Source organism: Coloeus monedula (genome assembly GCF_965178545.1).
Source record: "Coloeus monedula genome assembly, chromosome: 2".
Taxonomy (NCBI): domain Eukaryota; kingdom Metazoa; phylum Chordata; class Aves; order Passeriformes; family Corvidae; genus Coloeus; species Coloeus monedula.
Window position 1 is genome coordinate 64,593,529 of NC_138782.1, and position 20,629 is coordinate 64,614,157.

At 38.7% G+C, this 20,629-nt stretch overlaps 1 protein-coding gene across 1 annotated transcript in view; it reads left to right on the forward strand.

Annotated features, from left to right (window-relative positions):
- Positions 1-492: 492 nt before the first annotated feature.
- SAMD3 (sterile alpha motif domain containing 3) overlaps positions 493-20,629 on the forward strand; it is a gene marked incomplete at both ends in the record, with an annotated part of 35,902 nt that continues 15,765 nt past the window's right edge. Inside the window, 5 exon segments of the mRNA XM_082302781.1 lie at positions 493-571; positions 1,303-1,492; positions 5,346-5,456; positions 13,481-13,666; positions 13,970-14,054. Coding sequence (XP_082158907.1) covers positions 493-571; positions 1,303-1,492; positions 5,346-5,456; positions 13,481-13,666; positions 13,970-14,054 — 651 coding nt within the window.

The following is a 20,629-nucleotide window of genomic DNA, read 5'->3' on the forward strand; positions in this document are numbered from 1 at the left end:
AGTATTTGCTGGGTACCTGCCCTTTGAGATGGTGTAGAGAGGGTTAAGGTGCTTGATTGACTATAAGCATGTATGTGACAGACTCTTATCTGATGGCGGGGTGGTTTGTTTTTTTTTTCCTTCTGTAAAATGTCAGCCATTTCCTGATGAGCCTGGTGGTGGTGGTGAATTTCACACCTTTTTTCTTCTCTGTGTGGAAACCTGGGTGTTAATGGTACTGGAGCAGGTCGTGTTTTATAAGGAACGAGGCTGCTTCAGATCAGAGGGAAACCAGGGACGGGAGAGGAGGTGAGGAAAAGGCTCCAAGGAAACTGCCAGTTACAACAGCATTAACTGGATTATTTTGTGCCATTTTTATTCAGAGCATGTAGATATATTATTTGCTAAGTGAATTTTTTTGCTATGAAATGTTGGAGTCCGGCTTAGAGTTCAGCATAAAAATAATACTCTCTTTTCATTTCACAAGGAAATTTAGCATTGCAACAACTGAAGATGGAAAATTGGTCGGTTGAGCAAGTCTGCAACTGGTTGAAACAGAGAAATTTAGGAGAACTAGTTCCTAAGTTCCGTGGTAAGCATTTTTCTTGTTTGGGGGGTGGGGGTGGTGTTTGTTTAGTATTTCTTGCTATGCATTTAATTGGCACTGCCTACCTTGTTTTGGTTTGAGGCATGTGTGTATATGCTAACTTCAGACTTTTATAGAAATTTATTAGGGTGAGAACTGACATAGATCTGACAAATCAACATAAGCGTACAGATTTATTACAAAGTCTCTGAGAAATCCTGGGGGATGAGATTCAGCCTGTGTATAAATAGAGTCACCTCAAATCAGAGCTGGCAGTTTAAAAGTCTTGACAGGGCCTATTTTATGTTGTATAAATCTTTTGAAATAATGCAAATGTAGTGTGTAAATGTTTTATGTGTGAGTATATAAACAGTCTACAGAGGAGTGCACAAGAAACTGTTATGTGAAGAGCCTATTTCTTGTGTACTCTGTTAAAAAGCCTTCATCAGCAAGTAACAGTTTCCCGTGGTTCAAGCAAGGCCTGATTTAAAGCATTAAAATAGTCACCAGCTTGCTTCTGTATGTTTTGGACTTGGCTTTTTGTCAGGGGCAGGTATCTGGCCAGTGATTAGGACTCCTGGCAGTGCTTGGGAAAGGATGGCGACAGCTGATGATGACTGTTAGCAGTAAAAAGCGTCCTTACCTTTGACCTGTCTTCCATCGTCATGTTTTTAGGTGTATAGAATGTAACTATGAAGATATTATACAGTAATTTTTTTACCCCCTTCAATCTGCAGAAGAAGAAGTAAGTGGAGCAGCTCTTCTGGCTCTTAATGATCGTATGGTGCAGCAGCTGGTGAAGAAGATTGGTCACCAGGCAGTGCTGATGGACCTGATTAAAAAATACCAGCAGCAGAAGAGTGGGCTGGAATCCCTTACATACTGTTGTGAAACAGCTTCTCAAAAATTTCCAGAAGTAATCAGTGGGTGAGTTTGTTCATGGCACAGCAAATACCAATCTGGGTATAGTTGTGTTCTTTTCATGGCATTTTTAAAATGGCATTTACTAGCTCCTCAGCTTTTATGAGTATCTGTAACAAATGTGAAATGTAAAATTAGATTATTACCTTGTGGTTTTAAGCAGGGCATCAACATTCCTGAACTACACCATTAATTAATTTAAACCTTTCTTCATATCCAGATCTAGGACGTAGTTTTCATTTGGATGGAGCACTGTCAAACTTTTATTATGGCTAAAAGATTCTCTGGTTACAATATTAAGCTTTTGAAGAACTTGCTTTTAAATTCTTGCAAGTCTTGGGGTAAAATAATGGTTTAGCCACAGATAATACTTATGTCACAGGTGTATTGAAAGTCAGTTTATCAAAGGAAACTCTGGATTTGGTCCAGATGTAAGCATTTAATAATCCCACAGTGGGATTATTGAAATTTATTGTGAAACTAGGTAGATTTTTAGAAAACAGATTCCAGGGAGATTGTCCTAAGTGACTGTGTCCCAGGTCTTGGTTGAGCAGGTTTTTTTTTGTTTTTTTGGGGTTTCTTATAGGTGGGAGAAGGGGGCAGAATTTGTGGGTTTGTGTTTTCGTTGGGGGTATTTGGGTGAGAGGTTTATTGATTCACCCGTCCTTTCCCTCCATTCTGACCTACTTTAAGTCTCGCAGGGTTATTGTTTTCTGAGTGTCTTGGCTGAGGAGAGAAATCCTGACCTCTGAGTGGTCCCTTTTAAACCCAAGAGTCCAGGCCGCAGAGAATGACTTGCCAAGGATGCAAAATACGTTTTTTCAGAGGAAAGGACTCTAGCACTAAGGCTGCATTAGTCACAGTAGGATTAATCCCAGAGGATTAGAACTGCAGAGAATTTGCCTTCATCCAAATGGAGTCCGGGTTGTGCAGTCTTGAGGTGGTCAATAGTGAAAACAAAACCATGATGAACAGTGGTGACTGAGTTATTTCCAAACAACTTACGCTCATGAGCAGAACTAAACTGCTCATGTAGATACATCCTCCTGTCCTTGTGGACGTATGTGCGAAACTCCTTAGGTAAATGCTCCTGCACCTTTGGAGGAAAGGGATTGCAGGAAGAAGACCATGTCACTGCACGTATGATTTATCACAGGCCTGAATTATGCAATCACACAAAGGGCCTGCCTCTTTCATTTATAGGAAACCCCTTCTTTAGGGGTAGAGTAGGTGTCTGCTGTGAGGAAGAATGCTGTGTATAGGTCCTGCACTTCATCCAAAGTGTGGCGGATACACCATAATTTCAGCAGGGTGGTTCAGAAGAAGTTATGTCTTTTTTTTTTAGGGCAGATAGAACGTTGCTTTGGATATTTAGCTTTCACCCTTGGCTTTGTCAGGACTGTTTGGATAGACTCTCAGATGTGATTGTTTCCCATGTGCTTCTCAGCTCTTGCAGGGCAAGCCATGCTCTCCCACAGAGATGCAGTTCCAGTAGCATGAGTGCAACAGCTTTGTTGTGAAGGTTCTGCAGACTCCAAAAAAATTAAATGCTTAAAATATCAAATGTCAGTGAATATAATTTACAATAAAATCTTTCCCTACCTAGTCTCCTTCCTGGAAAATAAGATGCTGGTATCCTTTTATTTACAGGAAAGTTGTGTAAATAAGGTGCTGTTCCTGAAATATTTTATGTGTCATCAAGAATGACAGAATAAAATCCAAGCACGTTTAAGATGCATTCAGACATGTATTTTAGGAGGAGTAAAAAGTCAATATATTCTGTGCAGTTTGGGATATAAAATTATGGAAAAGCACTTATAGTGAAAAGAGTATTTTGTTGCAAAACTAGAAGTTGTATCTTCATATGCAGACAGCTGTGACTCTCTTTTCTTAACACTGCAGTGCTTGTCTAAGTGATGTAGTTCAAAATTATTTTTCTGTTCAGTACATCTTGAACAAAATCCTGTAAGAATAATTTCTTTTGATCTAGTTCATGACTAAAGTATACAAACAAAAGTAAAATTAATCGTTCTGATAGTTTACAATGTATGTGAACTCACATTTCCTCCATTGCTCAGTGATGTTAGGCTGAATTGCAGTGAATAGACTAACCATGCTAAGGTTTGCAGTTAATAGCATCCATATCTGGATGTGTGGTCCCCCTGTAGTGCCAGGAAACAATGGTGAAAACTGAGTTTGCGTGTTCCTAGCCCCTATCATGCAGTGCTTGAGCCCAGGCGAAAACTAACCATCTTTTCTGTTTTGCAGAATTATTTCTCGGTCAGAAAAATAGCTGACCAAGAGCTAGCTCACCCTGCCAGGACCAGTGACAGGGTGGAGAGGGCATTGCTCAGGGCAGGGAAGTAAGCATCATCATCACGGTCTCTTTCTGGGTCAGCTGAAGTCAGTGTGGAGCTTCCAAGACCTCTCAGCAGTATTTCCCTATTGTGTTTCTGACATAAATGATATCCCCAGTGCTTTTTGGTGCGCTCCTGGCTGCCACCTTTTTATCCTGGTGTCCTTAGATTATCCTCTCACTTGTGTGTGAATTGTGCAGAGCTCTGCTTCCCACTAGAAACAGAAACAAAGTCCTTGGTTGGACATAGAATTTAGAGTGTGATAGGTGAATATTTTCTGTGTGGAAGTAATAGATTTGTGAAAGGATGCCAGATGGGGCTTACATCTCCAGCAGTTTGGATTAGGACACAGAAATAGCATCTTTTGTCTGTCCCTGGTTCGGTGGAAGTGTTCTCAGTCGCGCAGTAGAAACTGTGCTTATGTGTGTATGAGGAGCTCACTCAGAGACATTACCAGGTAAATATTAAGATACCTTCCACTTTCATGACCAATTGTTTCTAAGAGTCACACAGAGAACATACTAGGGTTTTTTTTTGTTTTGTTCTTTAACTGCATAGCTGCAAAATAATGATTCATGGGAAGGGAAAACTCTGCCTATAAATTTGGCAAAGTTTAGTGTCACTTCCAAAAGCAACCTTTTGTGTGCTGAGTGAAGCTGAGGGTGGAACAGTTTCTAGAGCATCTTAAGAGTTCAGATGTTCTGAAGAGATGAGGTTTAGGGAGAAAAAAGTGGTTTATGATTGCCACGAATTCTTGGCAGCATAACAGTATCCCCTATCTTAGCTCTGCCTTTCCCCCAGTATGGGGTAATACTGCTGATGTTGGCTTCTACCAACACATCTACCAAAAGAAGTAGTAACAGGAATATGAGGAGGGAGAGAAGTGGACAAAAAGGTTAAGCGGAAAGCAGTGATTTGGACTGGCTCATAGCAAAGTGGCTACCTGGAGTTTTTGTTGCTACTGATGAGCTAGAGTTGGAGCAAATAACCAGGAACAGTGGACTGTATTACCACATGGCATTCAGAGATCTTCTAGAGTGGCTGGAGTAATGCAAAGCTGACTTGAACCTTTTGACTTGACCTTCAGGAAAAAACAACTTTTCAAGGTTCTGTTTATATAGAAACTGTCTTGAAATGCTGTGTAATTAGTTCTTTCAGCCCACCCCTTGCATGTTGTAATGGTTAGTTTTTTCCCAGGGATTTGGAGATACCAGGTTATGAAGGTGGAAGTTACCCTGCAACTCAGAGAAGGCTGATATTCTTGGGGTTTGAAACTGTGTAGTAATTAGAATATCAGCAGGCAATATTATTTACATTTGTCCTTTCACTATGTCAGTTTGGTAATTGAACTGATTGATTAAGAGACATCAGCATCATGTAAAATCATGACTCTTCAATATGTTAGTTTTTCTCCTTTTCTATTTCTGCCACTTGTATTTTAGAACTCTTTTCTATGAGCTGCATGAGACCTGACAGTGAATTTTTTTTCTTTCTTCTTTCAGGGCTACTGACAGACAGATGCTAAATTCTTCTGATCCTGTGGAGCAGAAGAAATATCTGTGTTCAGCTGAAAATGAAAAAGGACTAATTGATCATAGAGTGCTAAAGCAAAAGTGAGTTTATAATATATTCATTAAATATTCCTTACCTTTTGAAAATAACATAAACACTTCTTCTTGCTTCATTTATACTTAACAAAAAGTGATCTTAATTACCAGAGGTCAGGTTCAGGTATATCCAGGTGTATATAGAAAACAACAAGAACAGAAATTTATTAGGATTTGACTGAATGGAATAGCCTGATGATGTTTTTCCGTCCTCAGTCCTTGCTCACTGTTTCATGTTACCTCATGCAGAGGGCAAGATATAGGTTTGTCTTTATTATCTGATTTTTAAAAATCATCTTTTACAGATGTGTTTTCAGCAGGAATCTGGCAAATTAGTCAGTATAGAGTGGAATATGGCTATTCAAAAAATTGTGTGCCTGAGGCATCTTAAATATAGCACTTGGGAGGGTAGGCATGCTGATTCCATTTGCACACTCATTTTCCTTGGTTATCAAAATAAGCCTCCCTAGAGGCAAGACAAAGTGATAGGTTTTTTCTTTTTTTTTTTTTTTTTTTTCTCCTACCCATGATTTTCTTCTTTGAGATGGGCAGTCACTGCTGAAAGAGAGTTCTGTTCCTCTTTCAAAGCAATTATTTTCTTGTTTGCAAAGCTTTGTCTCCTTATCTTTATCCCCCTTTATTTCCACCTGCTACAACTTCTCCTCCTGCCATTCTCCTCTGCAGATATGATTTAATGCTTTTAAAAGTCCTGGTACTTCTATTTCTAAAAGAACAGCCCAAAAAATCCAAAGATCCTGTCAGCAGTTATCAAAGAAACAAATCATGTGAACCCTTGGAATAAACCACTAATATGATCCTGCAAAGTTTAGCCTGTGCTTCTAAAGGATGTTTATTTTTAATTAATGATGACTAATTTGCCTTGTGATGTATAAAAAGTTTTAAATGGGTTGTGTGAATCAGAGTAACCATTACACAATGTACAGTTTAAATTATTGATATTTGGCCAGGATTACACTTATAGCCTCTGTCTCCTCATTCATTTAACCCAAGCTGAAAAAGAAAAAACTTAACATTTGTGGCTTTACTTTTTGGTTTGGTTTTGGTTTTTTCTGTTTGTTTTTGTGCGTGTTTGTTTGTTTTAATTTGTGTGTGCTGTTGGGTTTTTGTGGTTTGTTTTTGGCTTTGGTTTTGTTTTTCCAGAAGATCCATGGAGCTGCAGCTTCAGTAACTGTGTGATTTTGCTGAAGTGAATTAATGGGTGAATTTATGGATTATTAATGCTGGTGAATTGGCTCCAAGTTTCTCTGGGTTTCCTGGGTAGGTAGTCCTAAGAACTGTGTTAAACACACTCTTCTATATTACTAAATAATACCAAAATATCAAAGAAGATTGTTTAAACACAAAAATAAAGAGTAAGTGGATGAAGCAATTGTAGAATTTTTTTTTTCTTGTATTCAAATTGGGCATACATAAAACCAGATGAGGTTTACAGGCTACTCCAATGGAATAATGCTTTGGTAGCAATGGCAGAAGTAAACACAGCCAATCTTTTTGTTAAACTCCCAAGAAGATTAATCTTAAAGCAGTGCCTGTCCGTGAAGACAATAAGATAGCCACAGAGGACAATTCAATAAATACATTTCCCATATTCCTGCTTTTCTGTATTTGAGTACTAGCAGTTTTATGGCTCCTGACAGCCCGGGGTTTATCTTGTTGCTAAGACAGAGGCTTTTATTATTTGTAAATACCTGATACTGCTGTGGAAAACCAACCTTTTATTGGTTGGTTCATATGTTCTGTCTGCCTTTCCTCAACATATTTGCTTAGCAAAATGACGTCCCTAATGTATCCCTTTTCTACTGTTTCCACTATGATGGTCCAGCTGTTTTCCCTCAAGAGTGATGTCCTGGTACATGTTTATTTGTACCTTTTTTTTCTATAAAAACATGTTCTGTAACTCTTGAGGGCTGTGTAACAGATTTACTGTCTGAATGCCTTGGAGTAATTTACTCAGGAGAAAAAATCCTCCAGCCAGCCTCAACAGGTTTGAACTTCCCTATTTGCAATGAGTATGGAAGATGTGGTCAGTGCTCCACTAAACCTGGGCCTCCTGTGTGTTCATATACCAATAAAGCTATTGCCAACATTGACAGAATATTGGCGCTGGTGCCTGCATAAATTTGAGCTGATAGCAAGGACAATGAATTGGGAGATAAACTTTACATGTACAAATATGGCATCTGTCTTCAAGATGCCCATGACAGCCTGCATGGGTCATTCATTTCCTCAGCAGAGGAAATGTCTTTAACTAGGGCAGTCCCACATCTATTTTGGTCAGGGTACAGCAACTGCCCTGACTGCTGGGTAGCTGCATCTGAAGTGTCTTTTAGTTATGATATGTGATTCTGCTAATGATCTTTAGAGAGCTCCTTCCTTTGCTTCCCCTAGTACCTATACATCAGTATTGTTGGTCTGTTTGATGTGTTTTATCAGAAACACACTTATGCTTGTACTTTTAAAAAAAAAAGAAAAAAATTTTAAAGGGAAAAGAGAAGCTAGCCTGAAAAATTGTCACCTAATCAATTACTTCAAATTATTTTGCTCCATTTACACAAGAGAGCAAATATTACTTTTATATACATACATATACACCCAAATGTATCTATAACCCTACAGTGAAAACTCAGCAGGACCGTGCTTTTTAATGTATAGCTTAAGAGTTTCTTTGTTTCTGAGCAAAGACCTTATTCTTGATATCATCAGAATTATTTCTGGTATATGTGATGATTTTCTTTCAGTTAGCTCATAAGGACATGAAAAGCAAACTTAACAAAACCATGTTAAGCCTTTGACAGTGGTCAATAGTAGGAGAGAAGTACTGTCTGTCTATTTTGTTCAGAAGTACAGATGTCAGATGCTTCATTTGATTATACCTTTGGTATAATGTAACAGAAAAATAATTTCATTTTTATGATTTCTGATAATTTCACTTCAGTCGTTATTCCATCTTCAGAAAACCTGTCTTATCTGTGAATTTTGGTTTGGTTTGTTTGGGGCTTTGGGGAGATGCTTTAAATTTAGGTTTTTAATTTATGTGGATGTGAGAATTTCTGCCATTCTTTTGTGTTTTAAGTCAGAATTTCACATCTCTGTCATTGCAACGGGATACTCAAGAATACTAACTTGAAAGTTAAAAGACCTTGAAGACTCATAATAATAGATACTGTCTGTGCTTGTTGCCTCAATGTTTTGGAAGTCAAGACAACTGAACTCATGGGTTTGGAGCACTTCGGGTCACTGGAGCCAAATTTATTGACATGGTGCTGTGAGTCTTCCACAGAAGTTTGCAGGAAAAAATAAATAAATTGCTAGATCTTCTTCCTTCCACACCAGGAATGAGCCAAGTCTTACAAATGACTTGGAGAAGACACTAACTGCATTGCCTTATTAAGGTGTAGCAAAGTCATAACAGAAACACAACAAAAAAATTAAAAAATGCATAAAATTCTTTGGATACAGTGTAACATATCATAGGGATGATATTTGTTTCTTTTAAATGGCCTGATTTACCTGGAAATTTTGTCCCTAAGGAGCATTTTTTCTTCCCCGCTTTGTAACCCACTGCTGCTGGCCTCACATGAGGTGAAAGGGCAAAGCCTTCCCTTATGTGATGCAGCTCCCCAGACTTAAAAAATCTGGACTCCTTCTAGAAGAAGGTTGTGTCTGCATCTCGCAAAATTGTTTGGAAGCAGATTAATTTTGTCTGTAACTTCATGCTCATACTGAATGTGATGTCTTCTACAGAAAGAGTACTACAGGGGAAGCTGAAGTGGGAGCTGCTCTGGGAAATGGGCAGTTTTGGCTCATCTGACACCTCCCACATCCCAGCCTTGCTGAAGTTAACGCTGCTGTGGGTGACTTATTTTTCAGTCTAAAGGATACCTGCCCTTGTGTTTAGTCTTATAAAAAATATAAGACATCATCAAGCATGAGGCAGACTGCAAATCCCAGGCTTTAGTGAATGACTGGGAAACCTTGCATTTGTGCTCAAAAGTTGGAAATGACAATGAAGCACTTAAAGAGAATGGCATGAGGATATTTTAGGCACAGATCTCAGAACTGTGAATAGAAAAATAGAGCCCTGTTATATCTGACAATTGAGAGGGAGAAAAGTTTCATTTGATATTTCATCTTCTGTCATAATTTCTTCCTTTTGATGGAAATAGCCTGTCAGGGTCCCTTCCCCCCTGCCATGTGGTCCTGGGAGAGGGGCGCTGGGGGGGAGGCACAGGGTTTCCCTGCCCCTGGTCAGCCTCATTCCCCATTGGTTGGTTTGTGTTTCCCTGCACGGGCAGAAGGACCCTCAGGTCCGTGATTGAGCAGTTCCTCGGCAGAGCCCCGGCCATGCGGCTGGAGAAATAAACATCTCTCTGAAATATCTGTCAAGAATCGGTCCATATATATATTCTTTCCATGGGCCTCATTGTCTGATACATGTGTTGCAGTATCCCCACCTTAACAACAGCCTTTGCAACCTTAAGTGTTGTCATAAAGTTGAAAGCATATTATACATGTGTTAGGGAAATGGAACATTTTTTTACAGCTGAAGACTTTTCCTTTCTTTCACATCTGCAAGTTCCTTGTTCTCTCCACTGTTTCTTCCTTGGTTTTGTTGACATGGACTTTCTTCCAGACTACAAACCTTCAGACCTGAGTCTCTTGCTGATGTATGATGTAGACATGTGAAAGGTTAGACCTTCATTTGTGAATAATGGGAAACTATTGAGACTTCACCCATGTGCTGAGTTTTATGTGGATATACCAAAAATGGGAACAACCCATTGATGTCAGCAAATTTCCTCTTGACTGCCATGTCCTCTAACTAAATGGGATCTGAGCTGAGAAAAGATATAGCAATGGGTGCCTGACTCATGGACTTCAGCAGACAATAGGGAAAGCTTGTGGCACACAGCCCGTTTATACATGTGCTCAGTTGGCCTTTAAATCACATTTTTCCCTAAACGAACTTAATACATGCAGGCAACAGATCCTTCTTACTAGTATGCTCAAGAAGCTTAAAAATAACAAAGTCTTGTTATGATCTAGTATTTTATCTTGTTTCTAGCTCTCTATGGCACTTTACACAGCTATCTTGATTGAGTTGTCTGTATTGATGCCAAGATTATTTTTATTGACTTTTTACAGCTAATTCAGGTAGCTCTGTGTGTCTGTGTGATGTTGCACAGGACACTGAACTTGGAGAGATGATGCTGTGTTTACTCCCCGCTGTTCTCTCAAGTGTAATCTAAAACTGTCACTGGATGGTCTGGGTGACACTGCGAGTGTGTAACTCTTTGTCTTCTTGACAGTAAAACACAGTATTCTCTGGGATTAGGGATGCCAGGGGTATATGATTCAAGTAGGTGGGTCTTTGGGGGTTCTTTGTGCGGTTTTTTGGTGTTTGGTTTTGTTGGTTGGTTGGTTTGTTGTGGGGTATTTTTCCATCTGAAGGAGACAAATGTCTCCTCCCAAAATGACGCTATTTTATAGCTTCATGTCTCAATAAACATGCTGTGCACAAGACATATATGATTACAACGGAGACAAAGAAGGAAAGGGCTGTGTGAGACCGGACTGTGACTGAGCACATTAAAGTGGCAATCTACAAAAGATGAGTGGTAAAAGCTGTGTGAATAACTGTCTCCTTGCTGAGGAGATGCTTCTTAGGATGCACTTCCGTACTGCAGCTAAGCGTAGAGAGACCAGCTTGCTTCATCTGAATTGGTGCTTGTTTCACCTCATGAGATGCTATTTTGGGGACTTAAACTGTGAGAAAATTAAATGAAAAGAATAATTAAGAATTTTTGTCACTGTAGCTCCTTGTAACTTGCTGCAGAATTAGAGGCTCCCTAGTACTAGTAAGGAAGGGGTGCAAGTAAGTCAGACGTGACAGCAGAGAAAGGAGACTAAAATTTTGCCAGAGCTAGCCATTGGATTAATTTTGCTGTAGAATCAGAAGTCTCAAGAACTGAGAGACAAGAAAAAAAATGTAACTTTGAGACTTTGAGATTTTTTAAAGATTTTTTTTTTTTTTCAGTTTTAAGATTTTGATCTTATTTCTGCCTCAGGTTAGCTGGCAGAGGTATGGCTAGAAACAGGCTACATATGTTTGTACCCGAATCTCAAAACTGTATGTGCACTGGGATTTATGTATAGAGCCAAGACCTCCCTTGATTTTGGAGAACAGCATTACAGCTGAACTGAACTGTTCTTTTAGTTAAACAGGTTTGCATGTGAGCATTTCTGAGGATAAAGTTTATGTGGAGTTGTGTCTCTTTTCAAACAAGCTTGTATTTCATTGTGAAATATGACAGCACATGTTTAACATGACTTCCCAAAAGTGATGAGTCCAGCTAAAGCTAGTAAAATATGTAATCTCATGCACTGTGGAGACCAGAGGAATTTTTGGATCTCATTTGGAGAGCAAGGAATTTTTTTGTGTTACGTAAGGCTGAAGATAAATGAAATTTGGAGTATTTTTGTTGCAGTGGCAGATGTGAAGGGACTGGTGAATGGGAGAGTTGCCACAGTTCCCTGGTTATTAGCCATTCCAACTGCAAGAAATTTTATTTTCTCAGGTGACTGAGTGTAGTCCAGTGTGCCCAATTGGAACCTGCTAAACCTTGCTGCTTTTTGAAACGGCTTTTCAGCTTCACTTGTATTACCAACAAAAGGAATTTCAGTGCTGCTCAGATACAAAGTACTGTGAATTTTAAACTTAAGTCCACTTTTGAGCTAGTTTAAGTGGTAGCTTGTTGAAAACAGTATGCAGTAACTTGCAGCCTGTGTGTTACGTTATTTCCATCGGTAAAGCTGGTGAAAGTACAGGATGCAAACTTAAAGGCTGGGGAGCTGCTCACTGATGCCACATTGAACATCTGCACTTTGTTTGCATAGGAGGGATTTCCAAGTGATTTCAGAATTTAAGATTGGTTTTATTTTCCTATTTGTGTATTAATTTATCACCAAAAATGACATGAATGTGTCTATGTGGATATGTTGCCTTTTCTTGCACAACTTTTCCTTCTTTTGGGGCTGCAGGTACTAAGAAAAGTTCACTGCACTTTGCATCTACTGTTAACTGTCTGTGTCCCATGAAATCTGGTGAGCTTGGAAAGACAGTAGCCCTGACCATTTTGTGCCTGTTTTGCATGGGGAAATGTTAGTGCTGTGAGTACTTCTACTACTGTTAGGAGCAGATGACAGTACCCCAATATTTTTTGCTCAGCACTGCATCGCAATTTGTGGTAGGGCTGGGGTTGGTGCAGTTATATGATGGATGTAGAGGGATTGATAGCCTGCAATCTACATTAAAAGGTGCCAAGGTGGTGTGGCAGCATAACCAGGTCAGAAAGGTTGAGAGTTATAGGCCTACCTACTCAAGAAGATATTGAGACTGTAACTGGCTATTGGGACCTACTTTTCCCTGTGTTCTTTCAGAATTAGGGTTGGGGCAGCCAGCAGTGATAACCTGCCTCAGGCTCACCCCAGCTGGGGTGTGACATCTGTAAACAGTGGTCATGGTGTTCTTGTGAAGAGCTGCTGGGCTGTGTCTGTTTTGTTTCGAGACGTGTGCTGATGATAATTGCCTTCATCCCTTTCTTGCCTTCCCCTGTGGAAGGACAGCCTTAACTAATGTCATGTATAATATTTTATTCAATTAAGCTGTTTTACTGGAGTAGGAAACATATTATAAATGAAGACAGAAAAAGATATTTTGCAACAGTAGCAAGCCCCCAGTGAGTTCTGCTCTGCTTTCTGTCAGAAACCACCTCCTACTGTCTGCTGGTTAAAACATTTCACTTTTGACATCTAGTTTTTAACTATATGTATTGATTGCTGCTTTTGTATGTATTCTTTGTATGCCGAAACAAAGACAGCAGGTCTTGAATTTCTATAGCAATAACTTTCCCTTGTGTTGAGTTTTTCCATGTATTTCTCTTTCCCTCCTGCCTGCATTTCCATAGAAGAAAGATGTGATTGTGACAATATAATCTTCTCTTTTACAGAAAAAATCTGAAATTATTTTTTGCAAGATACAAGACATTGCAGTGGACAAGTTCGTATGCTTTGCCAGACTTCCCTTATGATGTCAAGTGCATATTAGCAGAAAAAAAATGCCCTGATCACAGTATGAGAATAAGGATTATTGAATTTTTACAAGCAGACATGACCAAATACCTAGAAGGATCGTTGTAAGTAAACACCATTAAATTTATTTGGGGGGGTTACCTGTTGTCTGCAGACATAAATTTTCAAATGGATGTAAAGCCATTCTCTTTGATATATTTGCTTAAATAAAAGAGGCTAAGGGACTGAAACCGACTGAAACCAATAGAAAGATTTCATGCAAGCCTTTAAGCTGTGCCCTCTGTTATTTGGAAGGCAATTGATTGCCTGAGAAATAGTCAGTTTAATGTAGATCAGAACAGACTCCAGTGTTTAATACTGTCTAGAAAACCAAATATTTCTTTTACATCTCCATCTTGTTTGCACAGGTATCCGAACAGTCAGCAATATAACATTGTTGTCAATGCTCTGCTCCAGGCATACCCATTCCTTGATGAAGATGGGAATGGCTTTGTAAGTATTGTGGTCTTTTTCCACACAATCAATCACAAGAAAATAATCTTGTTCAGAGGAAATCAATATCAATTTCTTATATGCTGCCTCTATTTGGAGCACACACACGTGGCTGTGTTTGGCAAATCACATTCTTATTTCATTATGTCAATTAAAGATTAACCCAGGTATAGCCATACCTCAAAACTACCATGAGATCATGCAGGCCTGTACATGAAGTCCCTGGCTGCTTGTCAGCTACATTTTCTTTCTGGACTGATTTCTGCCCAGGGATAAAGTTAAATCTGATTTATTTCTGTTTTTAAAAACAAAGAAGCCAGCTCTTTAGAAAATTATATGAGGACTAACATGACTGATGCTCTTGCAATGTATTATGAACATTGGTGTGTTAGATATGAAACTGCAACATGCAATAATAGTAGTGGTTTAAGGAATCTAGGTCTAATTAAAAAAAAAAAAATTTAAAAGAATTTTTTGAGTATCAGTGGGGAGGATAACAGAAGGCAGTGGAAGGAGATGATTTAAATTTGAACCACATTTTTTTCGCTTGTGACCCAGAATATCTGTCTGTGGTCTCAGAGGACAGTGGTCACCTTTTCACTTCACATCATTGCTTTATCACGTGATACTTTTATAGCATCTTGTAAAAGCTTGTGAGCCTCAGTGGGGACTGTTAGCTTTGAACATAAATATATATCTCACATGCCATTACTCTAGAAAGCAAAATAATTTTGGGAATAAAAAAAAAATTGAGTCTTAAGGGCTAACTATTCTAGTTCTCCCCTGAGCCCAGGCATTGTTGAAGGGAAGGGACTACGGAAAACAAACACATCTCAAAGAGAAGAGAGAGAGCAAAAGGACCAGAGAGAAACAGTCTATCCTCATTTTAATCAGGATACCTCTCTGAATACCCCAGTTGTGGTCCTTGGGCATGATCCTGAGTAATGCTATGGCTTCACCTAGCTTCCTTTAGGAGGAGGAGCTGGAATGATATTCAGCTTGGTCCGAAGACAATTTTAAAACCTTTAATTTTTTAAAACTGATTTTAAACAGGGGTTCTTATGGTAGGTTTTCAAAGGGCTTTAGTTGCAGTAGGACCATAGACTGGGTGAAACTATTATAACTCTGTTCTTTGGGAAATGGTCATTATTAGCCAGATGGATGCAGAATTGGTGCTGGCAGAAGTTATGTGATGGGGCAGAGGTTTCAGATTGGTTGTTCGTTATCTTTTGATCTTTCCCTCAGGCGTACTAGAAAGCACATCTGGCAATAACCGCAATAAGTAAGAAAGAAAGCTGGAATTAGCAGTTCCCAGTATTGCTAGTCTAACACTTTCTGAGCCAGCCCCTCTCCATTGCCTGGGTTGAGACAGGAAAAATGGCACTAAAGGTGTATGCCTGCATACTTAAGTTTAGAGGAGGGCATGAGAATGAATTACTATTTTTATTTGCCCTACTGTTAGACATTCTGTTCTTCCTTCATGATCAGAAATGCTATAAATACTTTTTTTTTCTTGATCTGAGACAGTTGTGTGTTACAACAGCTGTAGCTTAAAACAAACCCTACAACATATGCATAGCTACTTATCACAAGACTTGCAGTAAAATTGAATTCATATACAATTAAGAAGCAAACTAACAGCAAAAAAAAAATTGACAACAAGCATTCTTTCTTTTTTTTTCTCAGAAAGGATCTTCAGCAGGTCAAAAAAGCAAAATTTTTGTAGGCTTTCCTTTTTAAACTCTCTTTGACTATCAAGGGACTATAATTTCTGCTTGCTGTTCCTGATAATATTATTAAATGTAAGATGTAAAATATTGATTACTGAGATATTTTGAATACCTTAAAGTTGTTTATCTATAGTAATTAAATAATTGTTGTTATTATTACAGTTTTTTAAATAGTACATTGAAAGTATTCAAGAAATCTACTGTCAGTAAAGTTCAGAGGTAAGCGGGAATGATAGGTAAATGTAGAAAAGGAAAACTAACATGAGAGTAGTATTTTAATCAAAAATGCTAGTTACATTCCTTGTTAAATGGCATTTGTATATAAACTTCTGGGGAGGCAGTTCATATAATGTGGTTTTGGTGTGTACATTGGGAAGAGAGGAATAGCACACTGTAAGTTCTTGTATCTCTGTGGACTCCAGAGAGAGCCTCAGGTGGCCAGCTGTGCACAGATGTCAGTGTCTGATAGAAAGCCACCTCCTTTTCATGTCTTGTAAGGCTGAAGGATGGGACACTCCAAACATGGCAATTCAACTGGGCTGGCCTCTGACAATAATGGTTTCCTCTAGTGGTAGTGTAATAAAGTTATTGGGGTCTTTTTAGAATAACAACAAGCCTGTTTCCAATTTTTGAACTTTTAATTTCTTGTCAAAGTTGCAGGAAAAATAAATTATTGCATGCATTTTATAAACCAAAAGGGCTGAGAAGAGTTTGGAGTACCAAGTTTTGCGTTCCCTCTGGTGCGCTGGAGCTCACTTCTGCCATTGAGTACTTTTCTTTCTGCCATGTAAAATGCTCTATACCACAGTATTGTAAATGACATTCATTTACTGCTCATTATTTATTGCTGTGCTATGTCTCAGTTCCTAGATTCATTTTAACTCTAAAGTTATTCTTAAAAGGAAAGCAGTTTCTTACCCTTTGGGGTGGAAGAGCAGCCACAGCATCTGCTGGGCTCTGCAGAAGGCTGCAGTAGTTCTTAGAGAGATGTCCTGAGAAGGTCTGTTGGTGGTGTGATTTTAACTCACAAGCCTTGCAGTTTAGAGCCCTTCACCAGAAATGGATGTGTGTTGGCTGCTGGAAGGGTGCAGCAGAAACTGTTCTGGGTTCTTCCCTGGCCAGTGCACATGTCTGTGTGGTGTGGCTGGGAAGGGGCAGGCAGCTGGGCTTCCTGGATGAGAAAAGGAAAAACTCCTCCCATGAGAGATTCTGGAATTCCAGAATTAACAGAATTTTCTTCTGGCCAAGCACAGAAAACAAGAATGTAAAGAACCTGATGTTCTTCATCATGGATGGAGAAACTTTGAACTGTAAATGTCAGCACTTCTGTTGCAACATTTTTGCAGAAATGAAATGAACAACTGGAAAAGGGAAAGATCTTCTGGCAAACATAGAGGAACAACAACAAAAACCAAACATAAGAGCACCTAAATTAACACCAGTATTTTCATGACAGGAAAAAAATTACTAGCAAAACTTTCAAATTTTTTGGTTTATTTGTGGGGTTTGTTTCCAAAATACTGGACATTTATTTACTTCTCCAAATTATTTCAAACAAATAATTTAGACAATGTGTGTGTTATGTAGAAAGATAGTCTAGTATTTTCAATCTCATACTCTTGCAATGAGAGGTCATTAAAAGTTTGTGGTTTCAAACAAAATTTGATTTTTGGTAGATTATTCACAATTCTGTTTTGTCGGTTAAAAATTTTCCCATTTAATTTTGCGGTATTGAAAAAAATATGCTTCTGTTCCATCAGCCCTTTTTCAAAGGTTAGCCAATACAACATACTCAGGACAATTATTATGATCCTAAATAAATTCATTTACAATAAAGTCATGAATAAGCCCCTTCATAAATAAGCCACTTATGTACTACAAATTTTAAAAGAATGTTATTTATGAGGTCAGTCTAGAAGCAGGGATTAAGAATTATCTGGAATTACAAATAATAATTTAAAAAATAATTTTCTACAAATAGTAAAACTAATTTAAAAGTCTGTGGAGTACCTGGAATTAAATTAATTCCAAGATTAACTTTTGGTAAGAGTGCTTTAAAGTGACTACCTAAGTAAATTTTCCCCTGGTATTTCCTTCTACTTACAAAACAATGCTATCCTAAACTAACATATGATGTTTAAAAAAATAAAAATATTGATTTAAACATGAAATAGCTTATTAGATTTGTGATGTATATTGTAACCAATACAACATTTTTAAGTTATGGATAAACAGTTTATATAGAAAAAGCCAAGGTCATAGACACAGCAGTCAAAAGCAAATTGGCATGATACTGTTTCTTGACGACTTGCAAGGTATTCTATCTCATTTTACAAGGCTTAAACCCAACAATTTGGAAAGAATCATTTCTCTTATTCCATTTCATTTCACCCAACCTTTTGAAAATCATATGATTTCAAGAAAACATGACATGAGGAAGGAAGAGAGAGGGGTCTCTCATCCATGCCACTTGCCAGTGGGCTTTGCATAAGCAGCTGCCTTGAGCTGGTGGCTGCCAAGCGGTGCTGTGGTGCCTGTGAAACCCAGCATGCCAGTGCTGACATGCTCGATTCATGTAACTGCTGCACACAAGATGATTATTTGCTAGTAAATTACTGCTTTTAATCTGCATGTAATCCTTTCCCTCCTATGTCAGATAGACACAGGCTAATCCTTCTACTCCTTTACCAGGAAGGTAAACCTTCCTGGGATGGTGTTCAGGGGAAGCGGGGAAGGGCAGGGAAATTCACAGAAAATAAAGTTGTTGGTTCAAAAATGGTAACAAAAGCATTCTTTTTAGAGGATGCATTACTCACTAGGGAAACCACATGTGCTTGCAGTCTCATTCTGGAAATAGGTATGTGAGAAGGGACTTGGCTAATTTTATGCCAATCCTATTACAGAAATAGGTTTAGTTAAAATTCTTAATTTATTGGGGGACTGGAAGATGAAACAGCTGATAGTTAGGAACTTTGAGGGATATTTAAAGCCTTGTATAGGTGTCAGCATATTCTTTCATGTGAAAGAATAAGCAAAAATATCTTCTAGCTAAATAAAGATTTTCAAAAGAAGGAAACTGTGTGCAGCTCAACTACAGGGATGCTTAAATTGTCATCTGCTAATATATTCCGGGATGATCATGTTTCAAAATATTATAACATCTGTTAAACACTTCAGAGAAGCATTAAACTAAGGTTTTTGTTTGCTTCTTTCTTAGCAGCCTTAAAATAGCAAGTTAGGCATAAATTTTGCTAGGCATATGAAGATGGGGTATTTGCATCAAAATGTGTAAGGCCAGAACTGTAAATGTACTTTGGGACCTTAATGGTTCAGGTGAACAAGTGGGATTTTCAAGGCATGTAGTCTCTACTTCTGAAAATGGTGCTGAGGTGTAATACTCACATTGAGGCTGTGACTATGTGTTGTGAGAAGACTGGTTGTACTCTATTTTTGTCATTATCTTTAGGTTGGTGATGTGACTTCTGTTCTGGCAGAACCCTAAGCCTGAAGTTTGCATTTTAGAAATGCAGATGGGCTTGTTTTCTTTCCAGTTCTTGGATGTTCAACTGTGACTGGCAGTGAGAGGATGCTTCAGTAAGGGCACAGAGGTGGGTGGCAGGGAGTGTCCCCCTGGGAAGGGCACTCCTGCCCTGGTGGGCCCCAGGGTGCTCAAGAAGAGCTGAAATAGACACCACAGGGATTGTGTTCTCATAGCTCTTCCACTGTAATTTTTTGCCATTAGTAGAGGTCTTGCTTTTAGGATTGAGGGCCTGTAGGTCAGCTAGAACCTGGGGAGGTGGGAACAATAAGCTCAGCAGGAGAAATGCGAGGTCACACTGACTTCACCACCATCTCTTAAGAGATCGCCTCATCTGTATCCTGTGGGTGAGAAAGGTAGGAATGTCAGACTCACTGCAAAGAGAGATACTGTACTACTTAATCTACTTCTACTGAATTCTGGTTTACACCAAAATTAGCCTTTCAAATAATTTGATCTTGACTAAGAAATGACACCATTTTGGTAAGAAATTTAGGGCAATCATTCTGTTTATTTTGTGCTTTAGCATGTCAGTGGGTACAGGCTTGAGTATAGTATTGGCTTCAATTTTGAAAATTAAGTAACAGATATTTGAATCTCTCTTTTCATGTCCTGTCATTTACAGTCACTTTTCTGTTTAATTTTTGTTCCCTCTGACTGTTGAATACCCCTCAATAACTGGAATAAGCAAATGATTTTGAGGAATGACAAAACTACTCAAAACTGTAGGTTGTGCCTCCAGATGTGTTTAACAGCCTTTGCTTAGAAATTGCTTCCCAGGGTGTCAATGGCAAGGCAAGGCTAGCTCCTGCCATGGGACATCCAGCTTTGGGCCACACGTAAATGGCCACTGGTCCTTAAGGATGCATGAGGAAGTTGCTGTCCATACAATTTTCAGAAGTGACTTTTCAATAACTGAATAAAGAAATACACAAGGGTGACAAAAGCAGTGGGACCACGTAAGCTCTGTCTTTGACTGCCAAGGAGTGATGAATGGCTGCATTAAATAGGAACTGCGCAGAAATGCTTTTAAGTTCCACTTTACATACCTTGGGGTGTCTTACAAACGCTAGGACCTATTTAAATGATCCTCTTAGTTCAGCAGTTTTGAGTTCAGTTTAAAAATATACTTGATCCCAGTATAACTGTAGGCTCCCAGCAAAAGGTAGTACCAGGCTGTGTCTTTCCCACTCCTTTCTGTTAAATACAATAATCATACAGCTGTGCAACCAGTCAGATACTGCCAGAGGCAAAGGAAAAATAAGACACTAAACTAAAAAAAACCCAAAAACAAACCACCAAAAAAA